This window comes from Lepisosteus oculatus, chromosome 19 (genome assembly GCF_040954835.1).
Source record: "Lepisosteus oculatus isolate fLepOcu1 chromosome 19, fLepOcu1.hap2, whole genome shotgun sequence".
NCBI classification, from domain to species: Eukaryota; Metazoa; Chordata; class Actinopteri; order Semionotiformes; family Lepisosteidae; genus Lepisosteus; species Lepisosteus oculatus.
In genome coordinates, this window is record NC_090714.1 from 10,585,188 (window position 1) to 10,612,807 (window position 27,620).

General features: G+C 41.0%; 1 protein-coding gene across 1 annotated transcript; it reads left to right on the forward strand.

Annotated features, from left to right (window-relative positions):
* fbxl18 (F-box and leucine-rich repeat protein 18) lies at positions 1 to 27,620 on the forward strand. Its single transcript, XM_006637122.3, has 5 exons — positions 1 to 189; positions 1,818 to 2,015; positions 2,958 to 4,501; positions 7,565 to 7,783; positions 25,428 to 27,620. The coding sequence occupies exons 1-5, from the start codon at positions 133 to 135 to the stop codon at positions 25,582 to 25,584; spliced, it is 2,175 nt and encodes a 724-aa protein (XP_006637185.3). The 5' UTR covers positions 1 to 132; the 3' UTR covers positions 25,585 to 27,620.

Consider the following 27,620-nt stretch of genomic DNA (forward strand, 5'->3'; position numbering starts at 1 on the left):
AGAAGGTCCGTTCGCAAAGGTGCTCCGGTGTAGATGTTTCTTAGCTGCAGAAAGGTGTAATAGGACGTTATGCCATCTGAAACGTCTTTAAAAGACAATTCAGATTGGTATAGTTGATTGTCATTTCATATTATGTATGTGTTCAGAAAGAAGACTTCGGGATTAGAAATGGACAATCAAACAGCAGAGGTAATGTCTCTAACTATCCACTCAGTAGTGAGTAAATCGTAGGCAATATGTTAGCCAGTTTGTATATTACTATAATTAAAAAACATGTCTTGAATAAGAAACCATATTGCAAAACAGTGTAACCAATGGTGATCAGGTCTGGGTTGGCGAAAGTAAAAGAACAGTGGTTTGTCTTAATTTTCAACGATTATGTAGGAGAGTAGAACAGATGTAAGGCTTACAAGTGGTGGTGATTATTACGCTTTGTACATAAAGGATGAGATTAATAACCGCATTTAAATGTTTTCTAAATATCTTTGTTTTAAAATACTTGCATTACATATTGGAAAAACGGACTACCGGACTGCATGAATTGATGTCATAAGGTGGGGTTTATGTTTCAGTGCTACACGATTAAGATGAACAAATCAATTCTCAAGATCTATTCGCTTTGTAAACTCTGAGGAGCGCCTCATCAGGGAAGCTGGTGTAACTCCGGTTTATTCCAGTGACACCAGTTGAATCAACGCTGCAAACAAGCTTGCATAGAACAGATGAGAAAAAGGCGTGGATTTAGATTAATTTTAGGAAATGCTGATAAGATTACGCTTCTTTGAAAATGTATTTCCACGTTTTTGTCATATTTATGAAAGCTGTGAAATTCCTTTAATTTTCGATCAACGTTCCAAAATGTCACTGTACAGCTGGCAGAGACTGTATCACTCTTATAGATATACTATAAAAGAGTGGTTGCAGACATAATTGTCAGGAACTTGTTTCCAAATGTATTCTCTCATTTATTATAATAATAATAATAATAATAATAAACTTTATTTTATATAGCGCCTTTAAAGGTGGCTTCTCAAAGCGCTTTACAGGATGACAATAACAATAAATAAGAAGACTACAACAATAAATAAGAAAATTTCACAAGACAGGACACAATTATAATTACAACAATACAACAATAACAATAGAGGAGACCGTGGAAGATGGTATTAAGAAGAGCAGAGGGGTGAAGAATGGAACCAGTTAAGTAAAGGCTTTACTGAAGAAGAAAGTTTTGAGTCTGGATTTGAAGGAGTTTAGAGAAGGAGACTCTCTAATATCCTTGGGTAAAGAGTTCCAGAGCTTGGGGGCATAGCAGGAGAAGGCCCTGTCGCCCATACAATGTAGACGGGCTTGGGGGACAGTAAGGAGGGCAGAATTTGAAGAGCGGAGGTTGCGAGGTGGGGAGTAGGGCGATAAAAGTTCAGACAGGTATTGAGGTGCCAAGCCATGTAAAGCCTTGTAGGTGAGCATGAGGATTTTAAAGTCTACGCGGAATTTGACCGGAAGCCAGTGCAAGGACTCCAGGATAGGAGTAATGTGAACACTTGTACTAGACCTGGTCAGGATTCTGGCTGCTGAATTTTGGACATACTGCAGCTTGTTCAGAGTAGATTTAGATACACCAGGGAGCAGAGCATTGCAGTAGTCAATTTATTAATATTGCTTTTCAAAGTATACTTATTCTTCTATACATTTCTGTTTATAGAGAATTAAAGTGCCAAAGAAGAACAATCTATCACTCGCTGTGTCAGCTTGAAGCTGGTCTGAGACCTTTAGCTTTTCATGTGTCTGTGGATCTGTTCTCCTTCCTCTTTCAGGAGGTGGCCAGCGAGGCTTCCATAGAGCGAAATGGCATCAACATGTCCGAATTCTCAGATGAGATCTTGCTGAACATTCTGAAACACGTGCCCACCCATGACCTGGCTCTCAGCGTCAGGAGAGTGTGTAAAAAGTTTGCCACTTTGTGTCTGGACAAGAGCCTCACCAACTACGTGCAGGTTTCCAGGGATTATCAAGTAAGACAATACTTTGTGGCTGATTACTAATAATAATCGTTTCTTTGCTATTTTATTGATTTGAAAAAACATTCCAGGTCTTTTTATTTATATTACTAATTTCCCATGTGATAACATCCGCCTAGTGTTGTGGTTGCAGAAAAGAGCTCTGTTATTTGAGACTTTGACCACAGGCACAACGGTGGGGTGTGTTTTTCCTTGGGTGACACAGAGAAGTATTCCTGGGGATTAAGATGTAGCGAGGCCGACCATTTTGAATCCAAGTTTCATCCCTTCCCGATGTGACAGTGAAAGCTGATTTTTGTGGTTCTAGTTCTTAAAGGGGAACTGCAGTCCCAGTTTCTTGAATCTTGGTAACAAAATAAATTCATTGACAGTGTAGTTAAATTTGACACATTTCTAATTAAGCACAAAACCGTGAACTACAGGCAAGAGCGAGAGTTTGCGCAAATTGCAGCACGATGCGGCCCTTCGTGCTCCTTAGTCACTGTGATGTAATTTGATGTACAAGCGAATAAATAGAGGTGGTGCAGCAGACATCTCACCGCAGGAATGGTCCAACGTGATCTGCAGGCAGAGTTAACAAATAAGTAGTATTGATCGGCAAAACTGTCTCGAAATTGAGAGCAATATTTCTTTTGGATTAAAAGAGATGTATTCACAAGCCTGCTTGTTCACAGTATAATAGGGCCGCAATACGTCACTTGGACGGTTTGTTGCCTTGTTCTGAATTGCAAAACGTGGCGTTGTGAATACCTGTACATTTTGTTACTGTGTACATTTTTTCTTTTATTATGGTTTGAAATGCACTCGTCAATGCTGATTATTTCTAACCCCTCAAAAATAATAGGGTCGCCACTCCCCTTTAATTAGATGACGCCTAAAATAAAGAACATGAGGACATATCAAAATAATGCGTCTGGGTGTCTTCTTATCTTTTAGGTAAACGATGAGACTGTGAAGCAAGTGGTGAAAGAACTGGCTGCAGAAATCCGCACCCTCAGCCTGAGTGGCTGCTACTGGCTGTCTGGGTCGGTCATCGACCAGCTGTACAAGTGCAGGAACCTGGTCAAGCTGGACCTGTCGGGCTGCCGCCTGACCTCGCTGCGCCTCTCCAAGATCCTGTCCTCTCTGCGGGACCTGCGCTCCTTGGCCATCGACATCAACCACGGCTTCGACTCCAACCAGCTGAGCAGCGAGAGCAAGGCCACCCTGAGCCGCGTCACGGAGCTCAAGCAGACTCTCTTCACGCCCTCCTACGGGGTGGTGCCCTGCTGCACCAATCTGGAGAGGCTGCTCTTGTACTTTGAAATTCACGACTTCACCAGGGAAGGGACCACGGTGCCCTGCCAGCTGATGGTCGGGCAGAGCAGCGTCCCTCATTACCAGAACCTCCACGTGTTTTACGCCAGGCACGCCCCTGGCTATGTCAATCAGACAATCCTGAGCCTTTACCTAGCTGTGTTCAGCGTGCGTGTGCCAGACCACCTCAGGACTTTCGTCATCTCGATTCCGGGGAATTTTCCAGAGAGCGGGCCAGCTGCTAAGAACCTCATGGATGGCATGGCCAAAAACGGTGCTGTGGAGGCCTTGCAGCTTCCCAAAACCTGGTTGGACAGCTCCTCCCTTTTGCACATCCTAAAGCTCAGCACCCCTCGTTACTTGAATTTCAGCCGCTGTGCAGTGTTTGGGAGCCACCTTATCCACTGTGTGCTGAACGATGGCAAAGACCTCAAGCACCTAGTAAGCCTGAACCTCAGTGGCTGTGTCCACAGCCTGGCCACAGAGTGCACGCGGAAAGCCGAAGATGATATAGACTGCCAGGTTCTGGAGACTCTTGTCAGGACTTGCCCCTACATCAGGCATCTTAACCTGTCCGCAGCGCACCACCACAGCCCCGCGGGCACAGAAAAGCACCTGTGCACGGTCCTAGCTAAGCTCAAAAGCCTGCGCTCTTTGGCGCTGCCCGTGTGTGCTGTCGCCGATGAAGGGAAGGGCTCGGAGCAGTCGTCGAGCAATAACCTGCTACCGGCTTCGAACTCGGTGATGTTGGGCATCAAAAAGAGCGTCCGCATTGGGGTCCCAGCCTACAATCCCAAAGCCGGCAGCGAAACAGCTCACTCCAGCTTTAAAGTCCTGGTAGAGGGCAACCCTTTCTTAGAAGAGCTGGAACTGATCGGCTCCAACTTCTCCTCAGCCATGCCCCGCAATGAGCCCGCCATCCGCAAAGAGCAGGCGCCATGCTCCCGGGCGCGGCACATCGGGGATGAGGAGGTGGCCGGGCTGGGGAAACTGAGGTTCCTGAGGCGCTTGACTTTGGCACAGCTGCCCGGGATTCTCAATGGGGCTGGGCTATTGCAGGTTGCCATGAGCTGCCGGGACTTGCAGGTGCTCTCGCTGGCCAACCTGGGCATGCTCAAGAAAATCACCTACATGCCAGCTCTTATGGAAGTGTTGGTTCACTGTAAGCAGCTGCAGGACCTCAGGTGAGGATGCAAATTTTTTGGCCTCATACTATCAACTCCATCAGCTGGAGTTAGTGCAGTCTTTTACCAAATGGCAAGTTCCAGTTCAATATCGTTGATTTATTATAGTATTCATCTCACTCATCAAACTTCGTGCTTCTACATGATTCTTTCATGCTGTACAAATGAAATGGCAGGTATTTAAGACGCCTCCTTTCATGCTACATTTTTGTTTATGTGTGTTTTTCACAAGGCACAGTGCAGTTATATATGTGAAGGGAGAAAAAAACAAAAAGCCCAGCAGTCTGACTTCGTAAAACTAAGAATGCAACTAAATTCAGCTTTCAAAGCTGAATTGAAAAGATCTTCCAAGTGTTTAAGTGAGATTTAAGATGTCCCTTATGGATATGGGGAATAAGCTCCACAGAAGAGGTGCTTCTGCTCTGGAAGAAGATTCTGTCGCTCATCGAGTCAGCAGATCCCAGGTTTATTTCACTGTATCCTTGTTCATCCCAAAGATAACCTGGACTAGTCAGTGTCTTGTACATGAGCAGGAAAACATTGAAGTACTAAGGTAGCCAGTTTTTTTTTAAAATAAGAAATGAACTACATCATTCTACGTAGTTTCTTGGGAGGTATTCCAGTATGTTAGCCTAATCTTAATGACATATAGTCATGTATCAATACTTAAGCAATACACAGGCAGAGGAAGGATCTTAACTCAGCTGTGATAATGCAGGTGGAAGAAGGATAAATATGGGATGTTCTTGATATTTGCTTCAAATGACACCACAAGGTTAAAGTAATACTAACATTTGTGACTTTTTTAAGTGTTTGATTTCAGCACTCTGAACAACAACACTCAACTCGCCAAATACAACTTCAAAGTTGATTAATTTAACGTATTTTTGCAAAAGGCTTAAACATAGCATAGCACTATAATACGCTGAAATAAAGGAGTGATTTCGGGGTCAGCAATATTTTATCCTAATTTCGTTTAATGAAGCAAAAGAAATTAGGAATTGTTATGTGAAACAACAAGGTTTGATAACTTTTTCAAAAACTCAGATGTTTTTAAATTTGTGCATCGTGAATGAATACCACACAAAACTGAAAGGGTTGTTATTCTCGTATTATGAAACATGCAGATTGTTAGCATCTTGGAAGAATGCAGGTCTGAAGGCCAGAGTCTGCCCTTTTCTGGCATCTGGATTTGAGATATGCTGCTTGTTTAGCATTGTGAACCAGATTAAGATAATCAGGGAGTCTGTTTGTATTTCTGAGGAATACAAAATCTCTATAGCTCACGTTAAATGTTCAGTTTAGCAACTTGAGTAAAATATAGTCGAGAAGAACTTCTTCATTTTTTGTTTTGTGTTATATATAGGTGGCACAGTGACGCAGAGGTAGCAGTCCTGGGTTCAATTCCAGATCTTTGGCTGCTATCTGAGTGGAGTTTGTATGTTTTCCCCATGTTTGCATGTGTTGCCTCAGACAGCCCAAAGACATACTGGTTGGATAATTGACTTATGGGAAAATAGGTAGATGGACAGACGTTATAGAAAATCTGCCTGGCCAAAAAACATCTTTCTACTGTACATACTGAAATATGAGAATCCTACCTTATTAAAATTGCCATCAGGTTGAATAAGGTTTTAAATTGTGGTCTTGGAATTAGTATTTGCAGTTAGAATTGGTCATTCAGATTTGTTTTGTTACTTGACAAGAGGGATGTTGAATCCACTCTTGAAATTTAAATAAATTGGTATATTCAATAAACAACAGGAGGAAAAGCATTCCCCTTTGTTCAGGGATGGAAACTATTTCAAACCATTGTACCTTAAGCGAGATGCATGTTTTGAAACATCTTCCCCTGGAAATATTGTTAAATTTGAACACAAGTGAGCACCAGTCTCTGTCTTGTAACAATATTTGACATCTTTGCTCCACTGACCTGTAGCCAGGGGATTTCAGAAAGCGTGGCATGATTTAAAGTTGCCAGCAGAGGGCACAGCTTCCCTGTTCTGAAGCAGCAAAGAACTTTTTAATGGTTTAACTCTCAGTTTTAGAGTTATTAACATTGACCGGTAAAATTAGTCATTTCCTATGTGCAGTGTGGCTTTCCAAACACACTGCAGTACTGGTTCAAGTCAGCTTAACTCCGTCATTTTAATAGATTAAAATGTGGGAATTGTGATAGGTTTTTGGAGGGAAAGAGGCAGGAGATTTATATCCTTTCAGATTTCAAATTGCCTGTTTTTGAGACCGTTCTGAAACTTATTTAATGGGAAAACATCTGTTTTGAAAAAGGTGGGGTTTCTGTTGCATAACATGATCAATTAGGCTTAGTGTGTTCTGCTGTACTAGGGAAAAGTGACAACTACAAACCACATGCTCATTGTAGAGAATTGAGGGCTGATTAATGTTCATTCCCATAATTCACTTGCTCTTAAAACACACCACACTTATGAATCACACTTCAGTTTTTTTTACCTTAAACATCATTCTGTGTTTGTCTTTCTGTGTGCTGTGCTTAGTGATGTCTTAAGGCTTACAATTATGGATTTGTCCCTTCTACAATACACAGTAACTATGCATAGTCACCAATGTAGTTCAAGTAGGTAGCTGTGTCAGCATGGGTAGGCTGCAAAGGAACAAGGTGACATCCGAAGAAGGCTCCACATCTGAAACGTTGTGTTTCTTTTCTTCTCTTTTCTGCATGGATGTTACCAGTGTGCTTATCTTTGTGATGAACCATTATACCATTCCTCCAGGTGAAAGAAAATCAGAATGAAAACGTTTTAGACAGAATTTCTTTACCTTTTATTTTGTATAGCTAATCAAGAGTTAATTGTTTTGGCAACCCAATAGGATGCCTATGTATTTGCCTTTGTCATTTGTAACAAGCGATGGTTCAAAGCTTCTAAAGCTTTGGGGGAAATTCCTGTGGTATTTTTTCATTCGTTTTTTTTTTATCCCAAAATTCCATGGTCAAGGATGATCTCATTATCCTTTTTTCTCGCTTGCTCCCTGATGCCGGGGCCGAACCCTGGCTCCGCGCTCCCTTGCTCGCTCTGCCCATAGGCTGGAGCAGCCCTACATCAGCGCCAACGCGCAGTTTTTCCAGGCCCTGGGTCACTGCCACTCCCTGCGTCGCCTCTGCATCATCTCTCGCAACGGGACCTTCCAGCCGGACGGAGTGCTGCACTTCATGTCCAGCTGTCGGGACGTCATCATGTGCCACATGTTCATGGGGGAGACCCTGGTGGCCTGCAAGAACCTGCAGCAAGCTCTTTTGCAGAGGTGAGACATCTTATTATGTTAATAATAATAATGATGATGATTGATAATCATTCCTTAGCACTTTTCTGGACACTCCAATCAAAGCGCTTTACAGGTAATGGGGACTCCCCTCCACCTCCACCAGTGTGCAGCCCCACCTGGATGATGCAACGGCAGCCATAGTTGCCAGAACGCTCCCCACACACCAGCTATCAGTGGGGAGGAGAGCAGAGTAATGAAGCCAGTTCATAGATGGGGATTATTAGGAGTCCATGACTGGTAAGGGCCAATGGGAAATTCGGCCAGGACTTCGGGGTTACACCCCTACTCTTTTCGAGAAACATCCCTGGGATTTTTAGTGACCACAGAATGTCAGGACCTCAGTTCTATGTCTGAATGGAAGGACGGCACCTTTTTACAGTATAGTGTTCCCGTCACTGTATAGGACCCACACAGACCACAGGGTGAGCGCCCCCTACTCAGGCTGTAGCTCATTTAAAAAAGATCTTTTTAATTTTTCTTTAAAAACAGTATTAATTTTTTAACTAATTTTACTGTTCACTATTTTAAAAAGGCAAATGAAGTAAGAGTGTGAACAGTGGAAAGGAAAAAGGTCGACATTGTTTGAACTGCACTAGAGACTCAAGGGGAATTTGTGAGTTGTGTTTTTCAGAACCGTGTTACTTGTTCTTCAAGAGTGTTTGTCCTACTTAAACATGAGGCTGCTCTGAATAATAACGTCATACAACAGGAAACAGAACAAATAATTACATAACAAATGGACATACAGCACTTGTAACAGTTCTGCTGAAACATGACCACATCACAGAATTAATCTGCATTACTGATTAACCGAAATCTTTTAAACCGCTTATTATATTTTGTGTAGTTTTACATTTTTGAGGAGAAAAAATGGTTCTCTTGTTTCGAAGCAGAAGCCCTGGCATTATTTCAGCGAAAAAAATCTTGAAACGTCCGTAAAAAATTCCAGTTGTTTCAGCCAGACTTGCCTTGACAGTTCTGAAACATGTGAATTACTTAGACTACTTAGATTCAGGATGCCTCCTTCCCAAAAACACTGCCTCCAGAAGGTCTAGAAACACTGCAGCTCAAGAAATATTAGTCATATAACGCATTTGTGAAGGGCTCAGCATCTTCATTATTAATTTTGTGGTTAGACTGCAGATTAGAGATGGGATTTTATTATGGCACAGGCAGCAGTGACAGTGTGTTTATAACTATCGCTTTACTCCAGAGAAGCAACGAATGACCCAATTTGTAGCTGGAAGCGAGTGACTCACGGCAAATTCCCAATACCTCATCCTTGTTCATGAATATAGAGTCTCTTTCAAAGGGGGAGAAAAATAGTAATGTTGTTTAAATGAGAATTTGAATGCTAGTGTTATTATCTTGCCTCGGCTTGTAACTATAGGGTGAATCTCGGTGTGGTTTGAAGGTTGAACTCCAATTGATCAACTCTCATCATGTTAGAACAATGATCAGTCTGCCTGTCATCATATTCTTAAATGGTTTATTCTGAGACCGCGGTATTGAGTATTTTTTTTTTTAAAGAAGGCGTTATTTATCCTGGAGCAGATAGCTATCGATTGGGCTGGACACAATACTAGCCTAGTCATGTCAGATAAAAAGGCTTTACAGCTGAGACGCAGACACCAGAGTGCTATTGATGGAGAATGTCTTCCTTTTTTGTCTAGTTGAAATTGCAAACTGAAATCAAGTCTGATTTCCCTCCACCCTGTTAATTCAAAATAGTCCGACTCTTCCCTTTTAATAATACTTGCTTTTCTTTTTGCTTGAAAGTGGTCTCCAAGTCTTTCACTTACACCTGGACCCTCAAAAACCTGTACTATATAGTTTCTCCATGTGTCAGATAGTGCATTTGTGCCAAAGTAGCACATAATGTAAATCTTTGTCATAAGAATCATTGTAGAATTGAGAACCAGCCTTTACTTTTAAGAGAGGTACAGTATGTGATTCACCATTTTTAAAGATCTCATAGGTCAGCTTTGTATTGCTTTTATTTTATTAACACACATATTTTCAGCTTGACTCTTGATGATAGCAGTGGTTTCAGGTTCATTTTCAGATCACCTCCATCTCTGCAACTTCAATTCATGTCCCAATGGTTATTACCAGTTCCTGCTGAATCAAACAAGGTGTTGAATTCATTGGCTGAGGTGGCACCCATTGAGCCCCACCTATGGGATTATTTTTTTATCCAACAAAAAGCAAAACCAACACCTAGAAAAATTCACTAATCACACAAATCTGTACCTAAGCACTCAGACGACTGCAGAGATGAAGAAACTTATTAGTGTGCCACGCCTTCTAATTGTGGTGTAGGTCAGCCATGCACAAAAGCTACAAAAGCCTGTTTTTCTTAAGCTCTCGGACTATAAATAACTTCTAAACAGCTAGATGTATGGCCCTGAGGTTTCTACTATATATATTACCGCAATTTTCAAGAAACCCTGCGTACCCCTTTTTTCTCTCATATGAAGGCTTTTAGGCTAAGAATTTAATATTTTTCTTTCAAGCCAGAGATGAAAAGCTGGTCGTAATATCAGGTTATATGATTTCATTACTGCAGTATTCAGAGACACATCCATTGTTTCTTAGTTGTTCTTAAGTTTCTGAATTATTTTGTGTGGTAAATGAGCTCTGTATGAAATACATGCTCAGTAGGAAAAAAGTGAATGGGAGGTATTTTAAGAAGACGTTACAGGCTTGTAGTGTTGGTTTAATGAAGCTTTGCTGCTGCCTGTCCTGATTATTGAACTAAATTGTTTTGGCAGTCGGTGAAAGCCACGAACGTATAACTGCAGTTCTTTCAAATGAGCTTTTCTGAAACATATAACTTTTGCCAAAACTGCCCTTTGAAAGCCCTAAGATTGAAAGCTTTTCTTAATTATTTAGGGGACAAGGAGATGTATTAACCCCTGTGACCTTCACTTGGGAATTGGTGGGTACAACCATAATGGTCACATCTATCAAAAGTCAAATGATCTATCTCCTCTTTACGTTGGAGTCCTCTTCTCATTAGGTTGTGCTTATTGAGAGTTGGGGAACAACAGTTCCCCACATCTATTCCATACCAGTCCTCCATATGTGTAAATGATTCAGTAGATCTCTATCAGCTTAAATCAATAAAGAACATTGAAAAAACAAAACCCGCAGTAATTAAAAGACACTCAATGACGGAAACCCTGAGGTGAATCAAATAGGAGCTTAACAAGGTTTCAGTTCTTTCTTTTTCAGTGAGCAAAAAACAAATTGACCTCTATGGTATTGACCACGAGATGGCGCCAGTGATCTGTTTGCGTTTAGTGGGCTTCGTTTGACGCGCCCGGCTATTTTTACTTGATAGATCCCTCCATAGACAAGCCGTTGCATGGCAAACAAGCAAGAATTGAGATTTGCCTGTGGTAATAAGCTCCTTGATGCTGGATAACAGCCAAGATTTTGATTGTAAAGAGGGAAAAAAAAAACAAAAACGAAATTGAACACATCTGAAAGAAAACAACGCAAAACTACCCAACAACAAAACAACAAAAAAAAAAAGAAAACTAAATTGCCTTCTTCAAACAGTGTGTGCTGATAATGGGCTTTTAGGGGGTGTTCTTTAAAGCTCTGTAAACAGTGCCTTTGTGGTTTTCCAAGCCTTGGGTTTCTAAACAACAGATTGGTGCCCCAGTTGCATATGATTTACAGCACACATCAATGTGTGCTGACAAGGCTTGATGAAATATGATCAAGAGATAGTTAGCGCTACAATTCTCTGGGAGGATTTTAAATGCAAAGAACTATTTTCCGCCATCTCTCCCTCGATCTCTCTCTCTCTCCTTTACCTGCTCTAGGCAATTTCATACAGAAAAGAAAAAGAGAGTTATAAAGTAGCTTAGAAATTAAATTACACCCTCTACCTCAAAGGACGGAACAGCACAAGGTGATGGACATATCGGCCCTGCTGTAGAATGGCAAAATCTTTATTATTGCCAGTCTCTAAACGTTAATCTTCATGTGAACACTCACACACCGAGACAAAATGTCATGTAATTTGTGTTTTTGGAATTTTTACAAATCTAGATATAGAGTAGTTATTTGATTTTGATATGAAGCCAGGAGAGCAACCTTTTTTAATACGCAAGTGCTAAAATGACTGTATCTCCAGTTTCTGTGGTGTCCGTAAGGGCTGTTTCCCTGAAACATCAGTCACTAGCATGGCAATCGAAAGCGAGTCACATGCCTGCTTCATTAAACTGCCCAATACATAATGCATTTTTATTCATTCAAATGCATTCAACGTGCTGTAACCTTTTAAAGGCCCTCCCTCCTCCCTAGGGAGCACTTTCTAAGCTAACGTTTGGGCTTTCGGACTGTGGGCCAGCATGCTAAAGCACTAATTCCGAAAATAAATAAATATAAGAACAAACTGATTAACACACCAATGGAAAATGAGCTTTAAAAAAAATAACACTCCGTTCGGCGCAGTCTAATTTAGAGTCCCTGTCAGGAAACATTAAACGACTCCAATTTACAGGCTGTTTTGCATTCTATAGGTTGCTGTTCAGATATGGGCTTGCTGTTTTCACAGGGAACTATTCAAGCTCTGTCTGAGTACACATCTTCTGTTTGATAATGCAATTTTTTCCCCTATTCTTGTTTTGAAAGATGTATGTGCACCTGTATATTCCAATAATTAGTCTATTCAAGGAGTCTCTTCCGTCATGTCCCCTGCATGCATTTGTTTACTTAATATCTTGTTTTCTTATTAACATTCCTTGAAATTAATAGGCTTCACGCATAAATAGGTTTATATAAAGAACTACAGAGGAGTGATATTAAATTAAAGGACTGCTGGTGGGGGAGGTGTTTTTAAAATACTTTAGAAAGATGGGCTTTATATGTCTGGCTTGGACTGATGTGACATAAAGTCCATTGTATTAAAGAAATGCTTCTGGGCCCTTCTGAAATGAGTTCTGGAGGTCTCAGAGCAATTTCTCCAGGTCTCACAGCAATTTCACATAGAGCGAATGTTAGGAAAGTAGCATGACCAGTGCTGCAGACTTTCGCTGGCTGCAGAGCTGACACACCAGAGGAGAGAGAGGCGTAGTTGCAGAGGGCGATGTGACCACCAGTGTGCTTGAAATCTAATCTAACACTTAGAATCAATGTAAGTCTCCTTCGCCACCAATAAGTTTAATATAGTCAAAAACAATTCTACTGACCAACGCATGTGGTGCATTACTCAGTGTTCAATATAAGATATACAATTCAACATTATTACTTGAAAAACACTGCTTTATTTTCAGTTTAAATCCATCGCTGTGTTGAATTTTTAAGGAACCTCCTCGACTGATCTTTAGTAGACCATGACATCTTAGCTAAGTCTGTTAAGATCAGATCTTTGCTCTATTTCTAATAACAGAATCTCCTTTTTCAGTGTGACTCCTGATTGTAAATTTCAGGGAGGACATTGCGCACAGTGTGCTTTTTCCTGTACAGCACCTTGAAAAAGTATTCACAGCTTCCACATTTGTTGCTTTAAAGCTTTGCAGTACCACTCTATCTTACAACCTTATCTACACATTGAATGCAAAAGAAAACAAAATAAATAGCTAATTAATGTAAAAGAATAATCAAAAAGTCACGATTGCTTACAAATGCAAGCCTTTTGCTGTGACAAACTAAATTAAATTAATTTAGATGTGTGGAATTACCTTAATGAGCCACGCAATTAGTGGACTGACCTCTGTCTGCAATATTAGTGGTTCTCATGATTTCAGAATAAAAGTACCTGCCTGTGTGAGGTTCCTTTGGTCAGGTAGGAAATTTCAAGCAAAGACTCAGCTGTGAAGAGTTTCAAAGAAAGTCAGGGATAAAGGCACAGAAAGGCATGGATCAGGAGAAGGGTATCAAAAGTATCTGTATAGCCCTGTGAGCACAGTCTACTGAGTCATCAAAAGCTGGAAGTTCTATACCACCCAGACACTGCCTAGATCAGCCTGACCGTACAAGCTGAGCAGCCAGCAAGGAGGAATCTGATACGAGATGCCACCAAGAAGCCAGTGACAGGTTTGAAAGGGCAATAATGGCTATGATGGGAGAAAATGTCCCACAGTCAGCAATATCCAGGACATTTCACAAAACTAGCCTGTAGGTGGGATGGCCAGGAAGAAACCATTTCTTAAAACAAGCCATCACTCACCTTACAGTACAGCAAATACGTGATTCTTGAGGAGGTCAGATAAGACCAAAGTTAAGCCTTTTGGTCTCAATAGCCCAAATGGTACTTTGGCAACAGATCCAGTCGACCTCATCCCCATCACAGTCAATCCTGATGACTGCGGCATCATACTCTGCTACTGCTCAAGAAACATAGGCAGAGCAAAATACAGGCGAACGCTAAAGGAAAATCTGATTTAGTCTTCTAAAGATTCTTCTAAAGGGGCAAAAATTCACCTTTTCGCAGGACAGGGCCAAAGCTACACTAGAGCGGCTTAAGAATAGGAAAGTGAATGTCCTTGAGAGGCTCATTCTTGAGATTCTGACTTTGATCCTGTTGAGAATCTGTGGAAAGACTTGAGGACAGCTGTCCATAAGCAACCTGAGAGGGCTCAAGCAAATCTGCCGGGAAGAATAGACAAAAACTGCACCAAGCCAGGGTGGAAGGTTGGTAGAGACTCGCTTTAAAAAACTTCCAGCTGCAATTATGGGATTTCCACTATAAAAAGAGTTCACAGAACTGCATAAAGTTCTAAATATTTGTGAAGTCCACATGTTTCATTTTTTATTTTTAGTTTTTGCTGAGATTTATTGTAACAGATTTTACCCAAATAAGTCTTTATTTTGAGCAGCCATGTTCTGAAATGTTCTAAAATATTAACTTGCAAAAATGTGTACGCAATTTGTAAAATCACAAAATGGGACATCATAGGAAGGGTCTGAATATGTTCACAAGGCATTGGAGATGCAGTGTTGAGTGGGGAGCTGCATTCCATCAACATGCAGGATCTTGTGATCCAGTGACGGTTACAAAACTTTGAATTATAGTTACATGTACTTCTCAAAACGTTATCTGTATCATTCTGTGTCCTTTTAATTAAATTTTAAATTATGTTGGAACGACATCATAACAGAGGTATTTAAAGACAAGAATTAGAGATTAATGTAATGATATCCAAATTCATGATCAGAGATCCAGTAGGTGCTCATTTTTTGAAAGCTGAACATGGTGGTGTTTTGGGGAAAAAAATACTTATTGAGAGTGTATTAATCTGGAACTCTAGTCAGGATTGAGCAAAAGAATATTGATACTCTGATACTTAGAAGAAAGGCTTTTGGGATCTTTTGTAAATGTTATTACTTTAGAGGTCTTAAGGAAGATTTTACAGAAGAAATTGAACCCTTTTTTAAATGTTTGTTATGTAATGTTTATGTATTTATAACTTTATTATTAAAATTAAGGTGATTTTTTTACTTAATATAATTACAGCACAGGGTTAATAAATGCTGCTTATATAGACTTATAATGTCATGGGAAGTTAAAGCATTAGAAATAACATTGAACTTTATTGCAGTCTCGTGTCTTAACGGATCTATGTCCTTATATGTCCAATATTTTTACTTTCGCCTGTACTTAGTCAAGTCCTTTAATAACTGAAAACAAAGGCTATCTGTACCTTTCTGACTTGATCGAAAAATTTATTACTACTTTTACGGATTTGATTTCAGAATAGAAAGGCTGGGGGATAAGTTCATATGAATGTGCAGGTTTAATGTTATGAAGGTAGCATGGATCTTACTGCTGTCTCTTCCTGGCTCCAGTGCATGCATGCTCAGCAGAGAGAAGAGTGGTACTTATGGAGTGTGATGTGAATATTACCTGTCTGAAGTCTAAGTAGATTTAAAGCACTGTTTTCTCAAGCACAAGCAAAACTCTGCTGTCCAACAGCTGGTTAAGTGTTTGTGTTACAGCCCTGGGAAGTGATTATGCTTCCAAAGGATAAGATATTAAAGTACTGTTAATGCTGGGGAAATGTCTGCTGTTCCTGTGTGTTTATTTTAACAAGGAACAGAGGACTATGTAAGATAGTGTCCCTGGTCTTACTAATGAAATAAAAATTCTGGACCGAATTCGCCAACTCTTTACTTGATGTTCAAATATTTGTTATAATATAGACCAGTAGTGACTCCTGCCTGCCTCTTTTGGTGTTACAGTCCATCTCTGTTTTTTCCTTGTCTGTATCCATGGGTCATAGCAGTCTAGCTGTCAGTGAAATATATCTTTTATAGCAGATAGGCTTAATTTGTTCTTAAGATAGAGTTGGAGATAGGCCGAGAACGTCTCCTGCCTTCAGGATTAGCTTGACAATGAGGCAGGAATCTGTCAATGGCTTCTCTGTGTCTTGCAATCAGAGCAATTCATCCTTGTCCATCTACCAGCCTGCTTCCAGGTGCTAATGGGTTTGGGTGCAGTGAGGGAGACACTACCAGTTCAAAATTGGTATTTCAGCATTTTAGAAAAGCAGCAGTTCTTCAAAATGTTTTGAGCAGTGTAGGTTTAAATATGCTTTCCTAATGATTTTTAATGATGAATTTAATACCTGAATTAAACCTAAGCTAAGAATAAATCCTCTAATATGGCAGCAGTTTTGCTGCTTTTCAAAGAAAGGATAACAAATTACTTAACGCCTCAGCAATTAAAGAGAATCTACAGAATTTGCAAGTTGTTCGTTTTTAATTACGTTCTGAAATATAAGCTGTTGAAATGGAATTATTCTGGCATTGCCCAGATTATTGCTCACCATGAAACCTTCTTTAAAGACTTCACTCTGCCTTTTTTTTATCTTGGTCCCTGTGTTACATGTAACGTTAGCCCTGCATGAGTCAAACTCATGACAAAAGGTCTTTTCTAACACTGTATGAGGTTTACCTTACTCAGGAGGTCTGAATGTAACATTGTTTGGTTTGTTATGTATTACGTGTCATGAATTAAACATCATTTTTCATTTGGATGCTAAAAAAATGTTCGTGGTTTAAGCCTGAAATCGTCTGTGGGTTTAGACTTCAAAATAGTGCCTTTAGAAATCGGCAGTGTCCCTGAGTACTGTGTAGGCCTGAGGTAAAACGAAGCAGCCTCTCTTTCAAGATCTCCTGGTCTCAAAACAACCTCTAACTGATCTCTGCAACATTTCCCATTTCCTTCCGCAACAGGCGATAGCTTTGTAACATGCTGTTTATAGCTAGCCTTTAGCAGAGTGTGTGCGATTCCTTTCGCTCTGTTTTTTTTTCCACTTCATCTCTCGTTTAGTGTGCGAGCTAAGAGAGTTTGCTCCGCACGCGGGGAACTGGAGATCGGAAGTAGCCATGCAGGTTGTGACATGAGGGGAAAAAAAAAACGCCTAAATACTCCTCCTTATTGCTCTTCTTTGGCGCTGAGGTGTTGAAGATGCCGAGAGTGGTTCTCTCTGACTTGCTCTTGCCTGCTTTCCTCCCTCTGCCTCCCAGGGTTTATTAAGCCAGGCCTTGTGTGTGCTTTGCTGGCTCTCCTGCTCGGTGTGCAAACCGACTTATTTTCGCTCTGACTTCACTGGAAGAGGTAGACCAAAGCACAGCTCGCACACGGCACTGCCCAGTCTCGTGGGCAGAAGCAGGCAGCAATTAAACATTCCACTGGACTTTCAGTTCAGAATGGGCCACTGTTCTTAGACTGGGCTGCCAGCCCTTCTCACTGTTATTTGTTATTTATGACCCTGGTCAGTAATGTCTGAGGCAAGGCCTGGTTGCAAGCCATTGCCTAATCGCTACCATTAATGTGTGATTAACTTGTTTATTTATAGTCCACCTTTATTTCGTATTTAGGTTGACTGACTTATTGAACTTGACTGTCGTGACTCTCTTTCAAGACAGAACTGGCTTAGAAAACCATAAAAAACTCAAACAATCATTGAGGCATTACACAGGAATTCATTGCATTTCAGTTTATTAAATGAGTCAGACTGTCCAGTCCTCCAAGTATCAGAGAGTTTAGCCATTCCAGTTACAAAGGGACTGTAGTACTTTGTTTCTGTGTAGATACAGAAACTTAATTATACACTGCATTTCTAAAGGTAAAGCTCAATTCCATTTTTATTAAATATATCGTTTACCTCAGAGGGAATCTATCACACCCAACTTTGGCAATTAATCCTGCTTCTGTAGTTTCTTGCGTGAAATGGAGCACGAAGATGCCTTGCTTCCATTAGGTTTGGTATGAAAAAGAAACATTACCCCATTCCCATTCATGTACGGTATAAATGGAACAAGTTCCTTCAGCTTGCTTTTCGTTCCTCTATTGGCTGCTGTGGGCAGGCGTGTCCGTACATGTCAGCATGTTGTAACGGTCAAAGTGGAGCTAACGTCTGTAAATCAGCCGAGGCGGCGCAAATCTTTGAAATGAGTCGCCATGTTTGCCACGTCCTTTTTTTTTTACATTGTGAAACGCACTTGGAAATCCACGCAGAAACCGTTGACTTCAATCTTTCTCTGTGCATGCCGCCCATCGACAAAAGGTCGGGGTATATTTAAATCCGAGCAAAAGCGGCTTCACATCCAATAAGTAGTTACATTAACTTCCAGTGATTTTATTCAGTGTGCACAGCACACTGGATGTTTTGGGGAAAAAAAAAAGTGAAACTCTTGATTCCCATCGTCAGATGTGATGAGCCGCGGTGCCAGTTTCTGTGCGAACAGCTTGTAGTGGATCAGTATATCTCATTAAGGCCGACTAAAGTGTCTCCACTCGTCCTGACTGCCTATCATTTAGCACAGTGACAAACTGTCCATTCTACTGTTCCATCTGTCTTTGTTTTTTTCCTTTTTCTTTTTCTTTTTTTAATCCTTAGCTCCTACTTCAAATACTTCAAACATATCGGCATCCGACTCAGATCCTGAGAGGCCTGGCAGACCCCTCTTGAAAGAACTTAAAATTCGTCTCTGCTCTTATCTTTTGGTGAAAATGCATACTGTGCTATGGGGGCCACGGTATTATGTGTCTCATTGACATGAGATCACCACTAGTAGACCTAGAACTTGATTGAGTTTTGAAGTCTCCTGTGTTTTGTGTGAAAGTCCGAAACATTGTGCAAAAACACTGGTTACTCCACCCCAGACTCAGCCTTCTTCTTTTGGGGTTTCCAACTCAGATCTCACAATTCACCTTCCCAGTGCTTCTCGCAGACAGTTCTGGCTGCTCTGATCTCGCCTACCGAATGTGTAATCAGCGATCATGTCTTTGTGTGTCGCCGCACAGTGACCACCCTGGGAGAATGAGGGCGTGCCGACAGGCTGCCTCCCGCTGAGCCATGCATCTTTCAATAACGTCTCCAGATCTGCAGCCACACTCAGGAGGGTCAGTGCCCGTTGGTGAGGAGGCACCCTCCCTGACGTCACTGCGGGCCTGGGCCCGTGTTGTCAAAGGGCTTGCCCTTCCTCTGCGAGACAAGAGAGGCCTGACCGACTAAACTCAAGTCCGCCCTGGGCAGTGCTGATCCAAGCGTGTGTTGTTGTGCTTGGGAAATTCAAGCCACGGTCTGTTAGCAGCTGTTGGAACCCGGGCCTTAGCTCACAATGTCAGGATCACAAAACACAACCCAGAGGAAGCACCTTTACCACTTGAGCTACTTTGGATTCCCCACAGAATCCACTTTTAACTGGGGCCAAGAATATTGTGTATTGCTGAGCTACTGATCCCAGATGATTGATTTCCAGTTGCTTTTCTCTGGTTCTTTACTCATTAAAGAGCACCTTGAACCTGGAACTTGCATAGACTTGCACTTCACTTAGTAAGGATGCCAGTTGTATATTCTGTAGCCAAGGTGCTGTTGTTGTCGTTATTCACTAATCTCCTGACAAAGGCCCAAGTAGGCCCATGCGCGATTGTTGCTGTGCTCCTTACCTCAGATGTTAATTTTCTTTCTGTTCATCTTGTACAGCAGAGTCCTACATGGGACCCACCACTACCAAGTTCATTTTAATTCTCTGGTACCATCAATGATCTTAATGTTTACATTTTGTATGAACTTGACAGTATGTTAGGCGTTCCGTGGGGTCCCAAAATGGAAATTACGTCCGCTTTTGTATTTCTCGTTATTGTCTCTTAACTGCTCATCGAACCAGTCAGTTGTGTCCATGACTAACTGACTGGTAGTGGCAGAAATGTACACCCATCACTCCAGCCCTCTTTGGAGCTGTGTTGCTTTGTTAAGGGAACAATTTGCCTAAGAAACACTTCACTCTGACATTTGAGACAATTATTTGTTTATTTTTGCATTGCCTTGTGCTTAGGTTAATACTTAAGGAAATAAAACTTTGTGCGCTTGTGCCTGGTGGGTGTGTTTTTACTCATTAAGTATTCAGTGAAACAATAAGCTCAAGTGCAGGTCTGTTGCTGCACATACTGTACATGTTTCCTGCTTCAAACACTGGTTTTACATGATCTCAGATTCCCTCCACTCGGTCTCTTCATCACTGTTTGAACGTTGATGTTGTGGTGTTTACGTTCCAGAAAGCAAATCATGTCTAGATGTTGAAATATTTTTTTAAAAATATTGTAACCAGTCCTGAGTGGGTCTCAAAGAGCAGCGGTTGGATTTCATATCATGTTATGAAGACGTACAAGAACAGCAGTCAGTCTGGCACTTTGAGTGGCTACGAAGCAGAAATAATAACTCTGTTAGGTTTAGTCCAAATATTATGAAAGTGACTCAGTCGAAAACTTGGAATCAACACGATTCTGAATAGAGGCAGTGTGGCCTTCGTGTTTTTTTTGCTGTCTCAAGATCATCCGTCTTCAGAACTGATGCATCCTTCCCTTAATTCTCTCTCACCTGCATTTTATCCTTTTTTAAAATGTTCATTCTTTTCCTCACTCTTACTTGCCCTTAATCTCTCTTCTCCCCCTCCTCCTGGTGCCTGTCAGCTATACAGGAGATGACAAGACAGGAGCCATCAGGCAAATAATCCCCTCTTTGTTCTGCTAGGGAGCGTCACAGCTAACTAACTCATCAACAGCACAGGGACGAGATGGGCGTAGCGGAGCAGAACACTGAAGCAAATGGTGTGGTATTTTCCTCCCAGCTCCTGTGGCACCCTTGCTCTGGTGTAAACGTGCGGCACAAATTCTTTTCAGAAAGAAATGAGGGAGCAGGGCGAGGTGGGAGCAGTGGGAGGGGGAAGGATGATGGTGATAGCACAACGCCTCTTTTTCTCTCGTGTTTAATGGGTCGTTGGGCGGCAGGGTGTCGAGCAGGAGCATAGCTGCCTCACGGGTTCAAGTCCAGGCCAGGGCAGCTCTTAGGGGCAGGTTTGCATGTTCTCCCTGTGTTCGTGTAGGATTTCTTAGGGTGCTCTAGTCCAGTCATTTCCTTTAAACATGCAGGTTAGGTTAATTGATGTCTCTTAATTGTCCCTGCGCTCACATACTGTATGCATGCGATCTCCTGCCTGAGACCCTTCCCAGGAATAAGCATCTTTTTGATAATAGGTGGATAATTGGTGGCCAATTTACAGCAACCAGTTCTGAATGCATCAAGCAATATGAACCAAAATCTTAATGTCGTTCTGCTGGGTTTTCTTCCCCCATTCGAAAAGAATTTCCTGCTTTGGCTATAATTTGCGGCCAGGAGCTCCAGTTTCAAATTTAAACTCAACCGTTTCAGCTGCTTGTTCATCATTTGTTCAAAGAAAAAAGTTTGCTAACCTGTGATAACTTGGTTTGAGAGGCTGCGCTGCCTTAACGGAACAGAAGAGCTTCTCTTCAGAGTTTAGGGCGTCCTGTCCTGCACGGTTCCATGGTGGTCATGACAAAGTACAGCACTTGGTCTGTTTCTGCTAGTCTGAAGTCTCTTTATGTTGCACGTATCAGTAGGACAGTTACTCAAGCGTAGTCAGTATCAGAATTTTGTGGGGCCTCAGTCATCTGTGATGCTTTTTGTTTTGACATTTTGAGCCCAACTGCACTTGGATTGCTTAACCTAAAAAGGAGTCATTAGATCCCTCATAATAAAAGTCCGTCACACAGCTAACAGAGCAAGGCTTTGTGAGATATGTGTACAGCTGTTATTTTGAGAGCTTTCGAATGGGGAGCTTTGTCAGCTTGCGATCTGCAAAGAAACAAGTAGAGGTTAATTCAGCGTGGAGTTAACCTCTACTTGTTCTTCTCCAGCTGTCATTTTATTTTTCTGTTTGTTTGTTGCCAAGCAAAGCAGCGAAATGTGTTTATGCTGCAGAGTGCAGCGTATCGAACTGTTTAGATTGCTGCAGGCCAAGGCATCTCCTTGTAATGACTGGAGCTGACCACCAAGATCGGCATCTGAATGAGAATGTGCAGCAGAGAGGTTGGTCAGACTCATGGTATCAGTGGGTTGAGAGATCCCGACTTAAATATACAATATATAATAGCTAAGACATCTGGTAACATGACCCTACAGAGAGACTCCATCAATATTGTGGTCAGCAGGACTTAAGTGCCTTCCTCAGTCAAACAATTCTGATCCTGGCAATTACCATTGTTAAGCATGAATTGCAACATTTTAAAGCTAGGATTTTAAAATGTGCTGCATTTAGTACTGGTGAGATTGATTTTTCTTTTATTTTCATTGATGGATCACTGTCCAGTGAGACTCAGTTTCCACACAGTTAGGCCGCCATTAATCTGTCTACCAACCCATATACCCATCATCAGCCTCATGTCTTCCAAAATAATGCGGTGTTTTCTGAATAATTGTGTTTCCGATTTTTGGCATTGTTCCTCATTGCCAGATACCTTAAAGCCAGGGCAATTCGTTATTAATGTTAGTTTCATTAACATAAACTACCCTAAAGGCAGTTGGTAGTTGTCTAATGAGGAACTGGGAAAGGATAGCCCAATAGGCAACTACAGAGCTTGATATATGCCATTTGTTTTTCTTAGAATAGATCCCGATCATATACTAGAGCCTGTTAGGGAAATAAAAATGTACAGGGATTCCATCTAATGAGTTCAGACTGACTACAATATTCTCTGTGATTTTTAATGTATCTAATTATTTTTGTGGACCTTGTGAATAAGCAAAACCTTTTTAGTGTATGTAATGACTTTATGCTGTTATGATTTCTAAATTAAGGTTCTGTAGTTAAGTGATCCTTAATATGAATCACATATTTTCCATTTGTGTTGGGTTCTGATGAGGTGCTCCATTTTAAGTAGAGCATCTACAGTACACTGCAGTCTACATAGCATAGATAAAGTAACACACAAAACACAAACTGAGAAAGTTTCAATATGTCTTTTAACACTTTCAAAAACATGTCAGGTGATATAAATTGTCCCTCTTCAGATGTGTTGGTCAGACCCTATAAAAAAATACCAGAAAAGCATGTAAGAAAGAAGTAAGGAAAATTATCATCATAAGGGTCTTATGAATATGTAACAAGTATGTGAACAAATATCTCTACATGTACCAATTGTTGTGCTTTTATTTCTGACCGATGTGGTTTATTCGTGTTAATTAAAAGTAAACCAGTAAAAAAACACTGACCCCTAAAACTTGGTTCCCTAGTATCAATTTTTAATTAAAATGCACACAATTTGTGTTTGCTTTAAGTCCTGCATGCCTGGTTTCAGAGAGGGATAAGGGCATTAAAGCTGTAACAACCCATCCGTCATCCACTTTGAATTGAAACCACCTGCCCAGGTGTGGAGAACACAGAAAGGCCTTTATACTCCTCACACCGACTGTGATCAAAGGGTTTGCTCTCCTCTACCACATGAGTCACTGCATCCTTGGTTAACGCTTTCAACATGCAGATCCGCCAGCGCAAGGCCACTCTTTCTTCCTGGATATAAAGAGGACGTTAGAGAGGCTAGTCACTTTTACAGGGCCGTGCTCGGTCGGTCTGTGAATGTTTGCCATCACCATCTAATTATTTTACTCCTCTTGTGTTTTTAGGGACAGGCACCCTCTTCAATTCCAGGGCTGGAGACTTAAGCTTTGGATTCCTAAATTGGTTAATTAGTACCTTGATTGGTTAATTACTAGACCACCTTAAGTACGACTTTTTAGAATGGATGAATATTCAGTAAACGAAAATGAGGTAGCATTGAAAAGCAGTTATAGTAGTTTAACAAGCAATATTAATTAGTGAATAGCCATGTTTCGGATAATTGGATACATTATTTTATATAATGTGTGTCTGTCTAGGATACATAATGTATCTGTTTATCCTTCAACTATTTTTCTTGTTCCAATAAAGTAGGGATGATGCCTGCATTTTCTTTCATTCTGATTTCATAATATGTAATCCATCGAACTACGTGTGTATTACTTTCTGAAGTGGGCTTTAAGCCATTTAAGACACTATCCATGCTTACTCAGGTGAAATATTCATTCTATATTTCTCAGCTTGGCACTTGTTGGTTTCTTTTGGCATGAAAGTATGATGACACAGAGGTCATCGTAGCTGTCTGTCAGAAAATGAGCTGCGCATTTTTTGTAAAGTTTTGCACTGTGTTTATAGGGGTGTTTGCTCTCCATGAAAATATGAAGAAATGTTTTTGATCAGGAAGTAGAGCTAAACCTGTATATATTTCCAAGATGTTAATTTAACCTCAAGCGCCAGTTAGAAATAAGATGTTAAAATATTTTGGTCCCTTTCAAGTCAAAAGGAATAGACATTACGGTAGCCAGTTTCTGTAAATATTTATCTTGTGAAGAACAGATTCTGGTACCCAAATGCCTTAAAGGGCTAGTACTAAACACAGTAATGACCAAATATCTCTTCTGTGCACTAATACCATGCTTCGTTGTTTTAATCCCCAATTTAAAAATGTAGCTATGTTTTTACTGCTCTTTCATTGTTGTTTTGTTATTGACATGAAAGTGACAAGTTTGCAGATAAATGGACTGGCTGTTTTCATGCTCTTTGTTCAACATGCAGCATTATTTACTTGGTTGTGTGCAGTAGTACTCTAATTTCAGCTTTTAGTGTTTACAGGGTCAATTACTTGATGCGCACCAGCCACACCTGCCTTCTAAATGTGTGCATGATAGTTCACAGGAAGTCACAGAAATTAAAAGACTAAAGAACAAAATGAAATCACTTCACTTTTTTAGATATATATGTTACATTGACTGCTGTTAGCTGGCACAGTGACAACAGCCACTTCTAAATCCATCTGGGTTTGGATTGAATGCTTTCCTTCTGTCCTCACAGTTTCCGGGCCTTGGTTACTTCTCTTCACTGAAAGATGATTTGACCTGATTAGTATTTAGTTTATCTTTACCTGGTTTGAATGGATGGGAATCACAAGCTAAATATAGAGTGGCCAAAGGCAGTTTTGCATTAGATCTAACCAGTACTTTTCTTGACTGTCCATTCATTCCTTAACTGATCCTGTGGCTGAAGAGCACTTCAATAATGAAAGAACTGGAACTAAGGCTCCAAAAGGAATGAAATGAAAGCACCACAACTACCTACCCTTGGCAGAGAGGTGGATGATATACCGTACAGGGAGAGATCCAGAAACCCTAAGGTGTTATATGAGGACCCTCTCAGCCTTATTTGTGCTCATATCCTTGTTTCAAAACCTCACTTTCTTCTTCGTTCCTCTGCCAATGCCCAGCTTTCTTGCGGAACGTCCTTCTCTGAATGTGGTCATCTACCCTCTGCTGCACGAGGGCCTGGCTCATGTCATCAGAGACGTGCCTGTGGTCCACCTGGATGAGATCACCCTCTTCAAGAGCCGCGTGGCCGAGGATCCTCCCCATCTGTGGTGGTAAGATGTTAGGAACCGCAAAACCATTCTGGAAACGAGACGTGCTGTAAACACCCTTCAGAAGCAGAATCCAGTCGAGGTTTCATTTCCTGTGGAAGTGGACTCTGTGCCCGTGATGCTCTCAACCCAAGAAAGGGTCCCAGCATCTTACTCTATGTGCTTCACCTGGAGTTGGAAGCTTTTACTTTTTCAAAAAAAAAAGTATTTCTCTTTAGATGTCTGTCTTTAAAGTTTCAAAGCAAACTGTAATGCCTTTATATTCTTGTCTCTGTTGTTGTCACATCATTTACTGTACTTCAGATCCTGAATCACACTTAAATGACCCACTTCCAGAAGTGTTTGCCCCTGTTGTATTTCTTGTTGTCTAAATAGAGCTCTCCTGCTGGTGCGAAATTTGCAGTGCCAGGCAGGTCTCTGTAGAGGTGGATTATTACTGTCTGATTACTTTTCAGCCTGCACTGCTGACACCACTCCAGTCTGGCTCCCCTGTGACAGATGTGAACACGTGGCAAAGTGCATAGCCTTTATTAACACCGCTGTCTGGTAGGGTTGGAAGGTTGCGGTGCTGTGAATGGAACTGATTGCTAATTTTGTATTGATCGCCAGTAATTTGTTAACAGTGCCATCTGAAACGTGACGGGGAATGGAGAGGGGGAGACGAAAAGCAATACGAGTTCTGTGTTCGCGTCTCGTCCTTTCTCTCAGCTGGCACACTTTTACAATCACCAGGGAAGAGGGGCTGGAAGTGTAAAATGTTCTTTTTCAAGGCTGTAATAGCCACTGATCAAACCATTGCAATCACTGTGCCATTCTGAACACTTTTCATTTTGGGGGGAATTTCCTGCCAGTTATCTTCACCTCATGCAGGCCTTTGGATGTTCATCACTTTATTTGTTGTTGTAATAAACCACAAGTACTGTGCTGTTGTTTGCCGTGTCAGATACGTTTTCGATTTGTATCTAATCCATTCCAGGCCATCCGCAGCTAGAAATTCATGCCTTTTGGGGGGGCATTAAAGCTAGTTCTCACTGCACCAATGACTTACATGAGTTTCTGGAGGGCTGCAGGGCTCTTAGTACACCCCTGTCCTCATTGCTTTAAACAATCTAATTATTTTATTAATTAGAAACAAATCACACTTCTGTTCATGCATGAAAAAGCTGAACTGTTTCTCGAACAAAGTGAGGCTTTTGAACAACGAGTTATACTGTAGTTTAATTGAATTGATAGACCTGCTGGTGGAATGAGATATTAGCATCTATAGTGTGACTGAGTGTGTCATGCAGTGGGCAAGGTTTTTCTTTATACCCTTTGCTTAAATGCATGGAAGTAAACCTGCATACCTCTTTTCCAGTGTGAGCTTGTGGGAGTTGCTTTCTGAAGGCTTAGAACAAGAGCTAAAAGAGCATAATCTTATGTAACATTGTGCCCACTGTGTAGCCTTTTGATTAAGTGGTCCAGTGATTGTTTATAATATGCTGTTTGAAGTATGTTCTTCTTCATTTGTACTGTATTTCAATGTACGTGTATTGTGTGTTTATAAATGTGCACACATTGTGCCAGACAGCCTACAAGGACATCCTGGGAGGTGAAATGACAATATGCTTCTAAATTTGCTGTGAATTCACATTTTGACTGTTACATCTGTTGAACATACTGCTTCCATGTAATCTAAGAACTTTAAGTCAAAGTGCCAAAATACAGTGTTTCACACACCACGAAACGTTTTGTGCACTGCAGCTAAAGTGTTGCAATCATATAGGAATGGCTTGTATAGCAGTTGTATGGGAAATGGTCTTCATTGTTTAAAGCTTTATGTATTGTTTAGATCTCCCAAATTTTAGAACTCTGTATTTCAGCATGAAAGTGTTTGGATATAAGGTTTGTGCTATTTTCTTTCTCTTGGAAAAAATTTCATTTTGAATTTGTGTTCTCCTGTTAATGGCATGGAGTTTAGTTTCTAAACATATTATTTGAATGTACAGATGCTACACTGTAAAACATTTGCCAAAATAGTATATTAAAATGATTTGCGCTTTT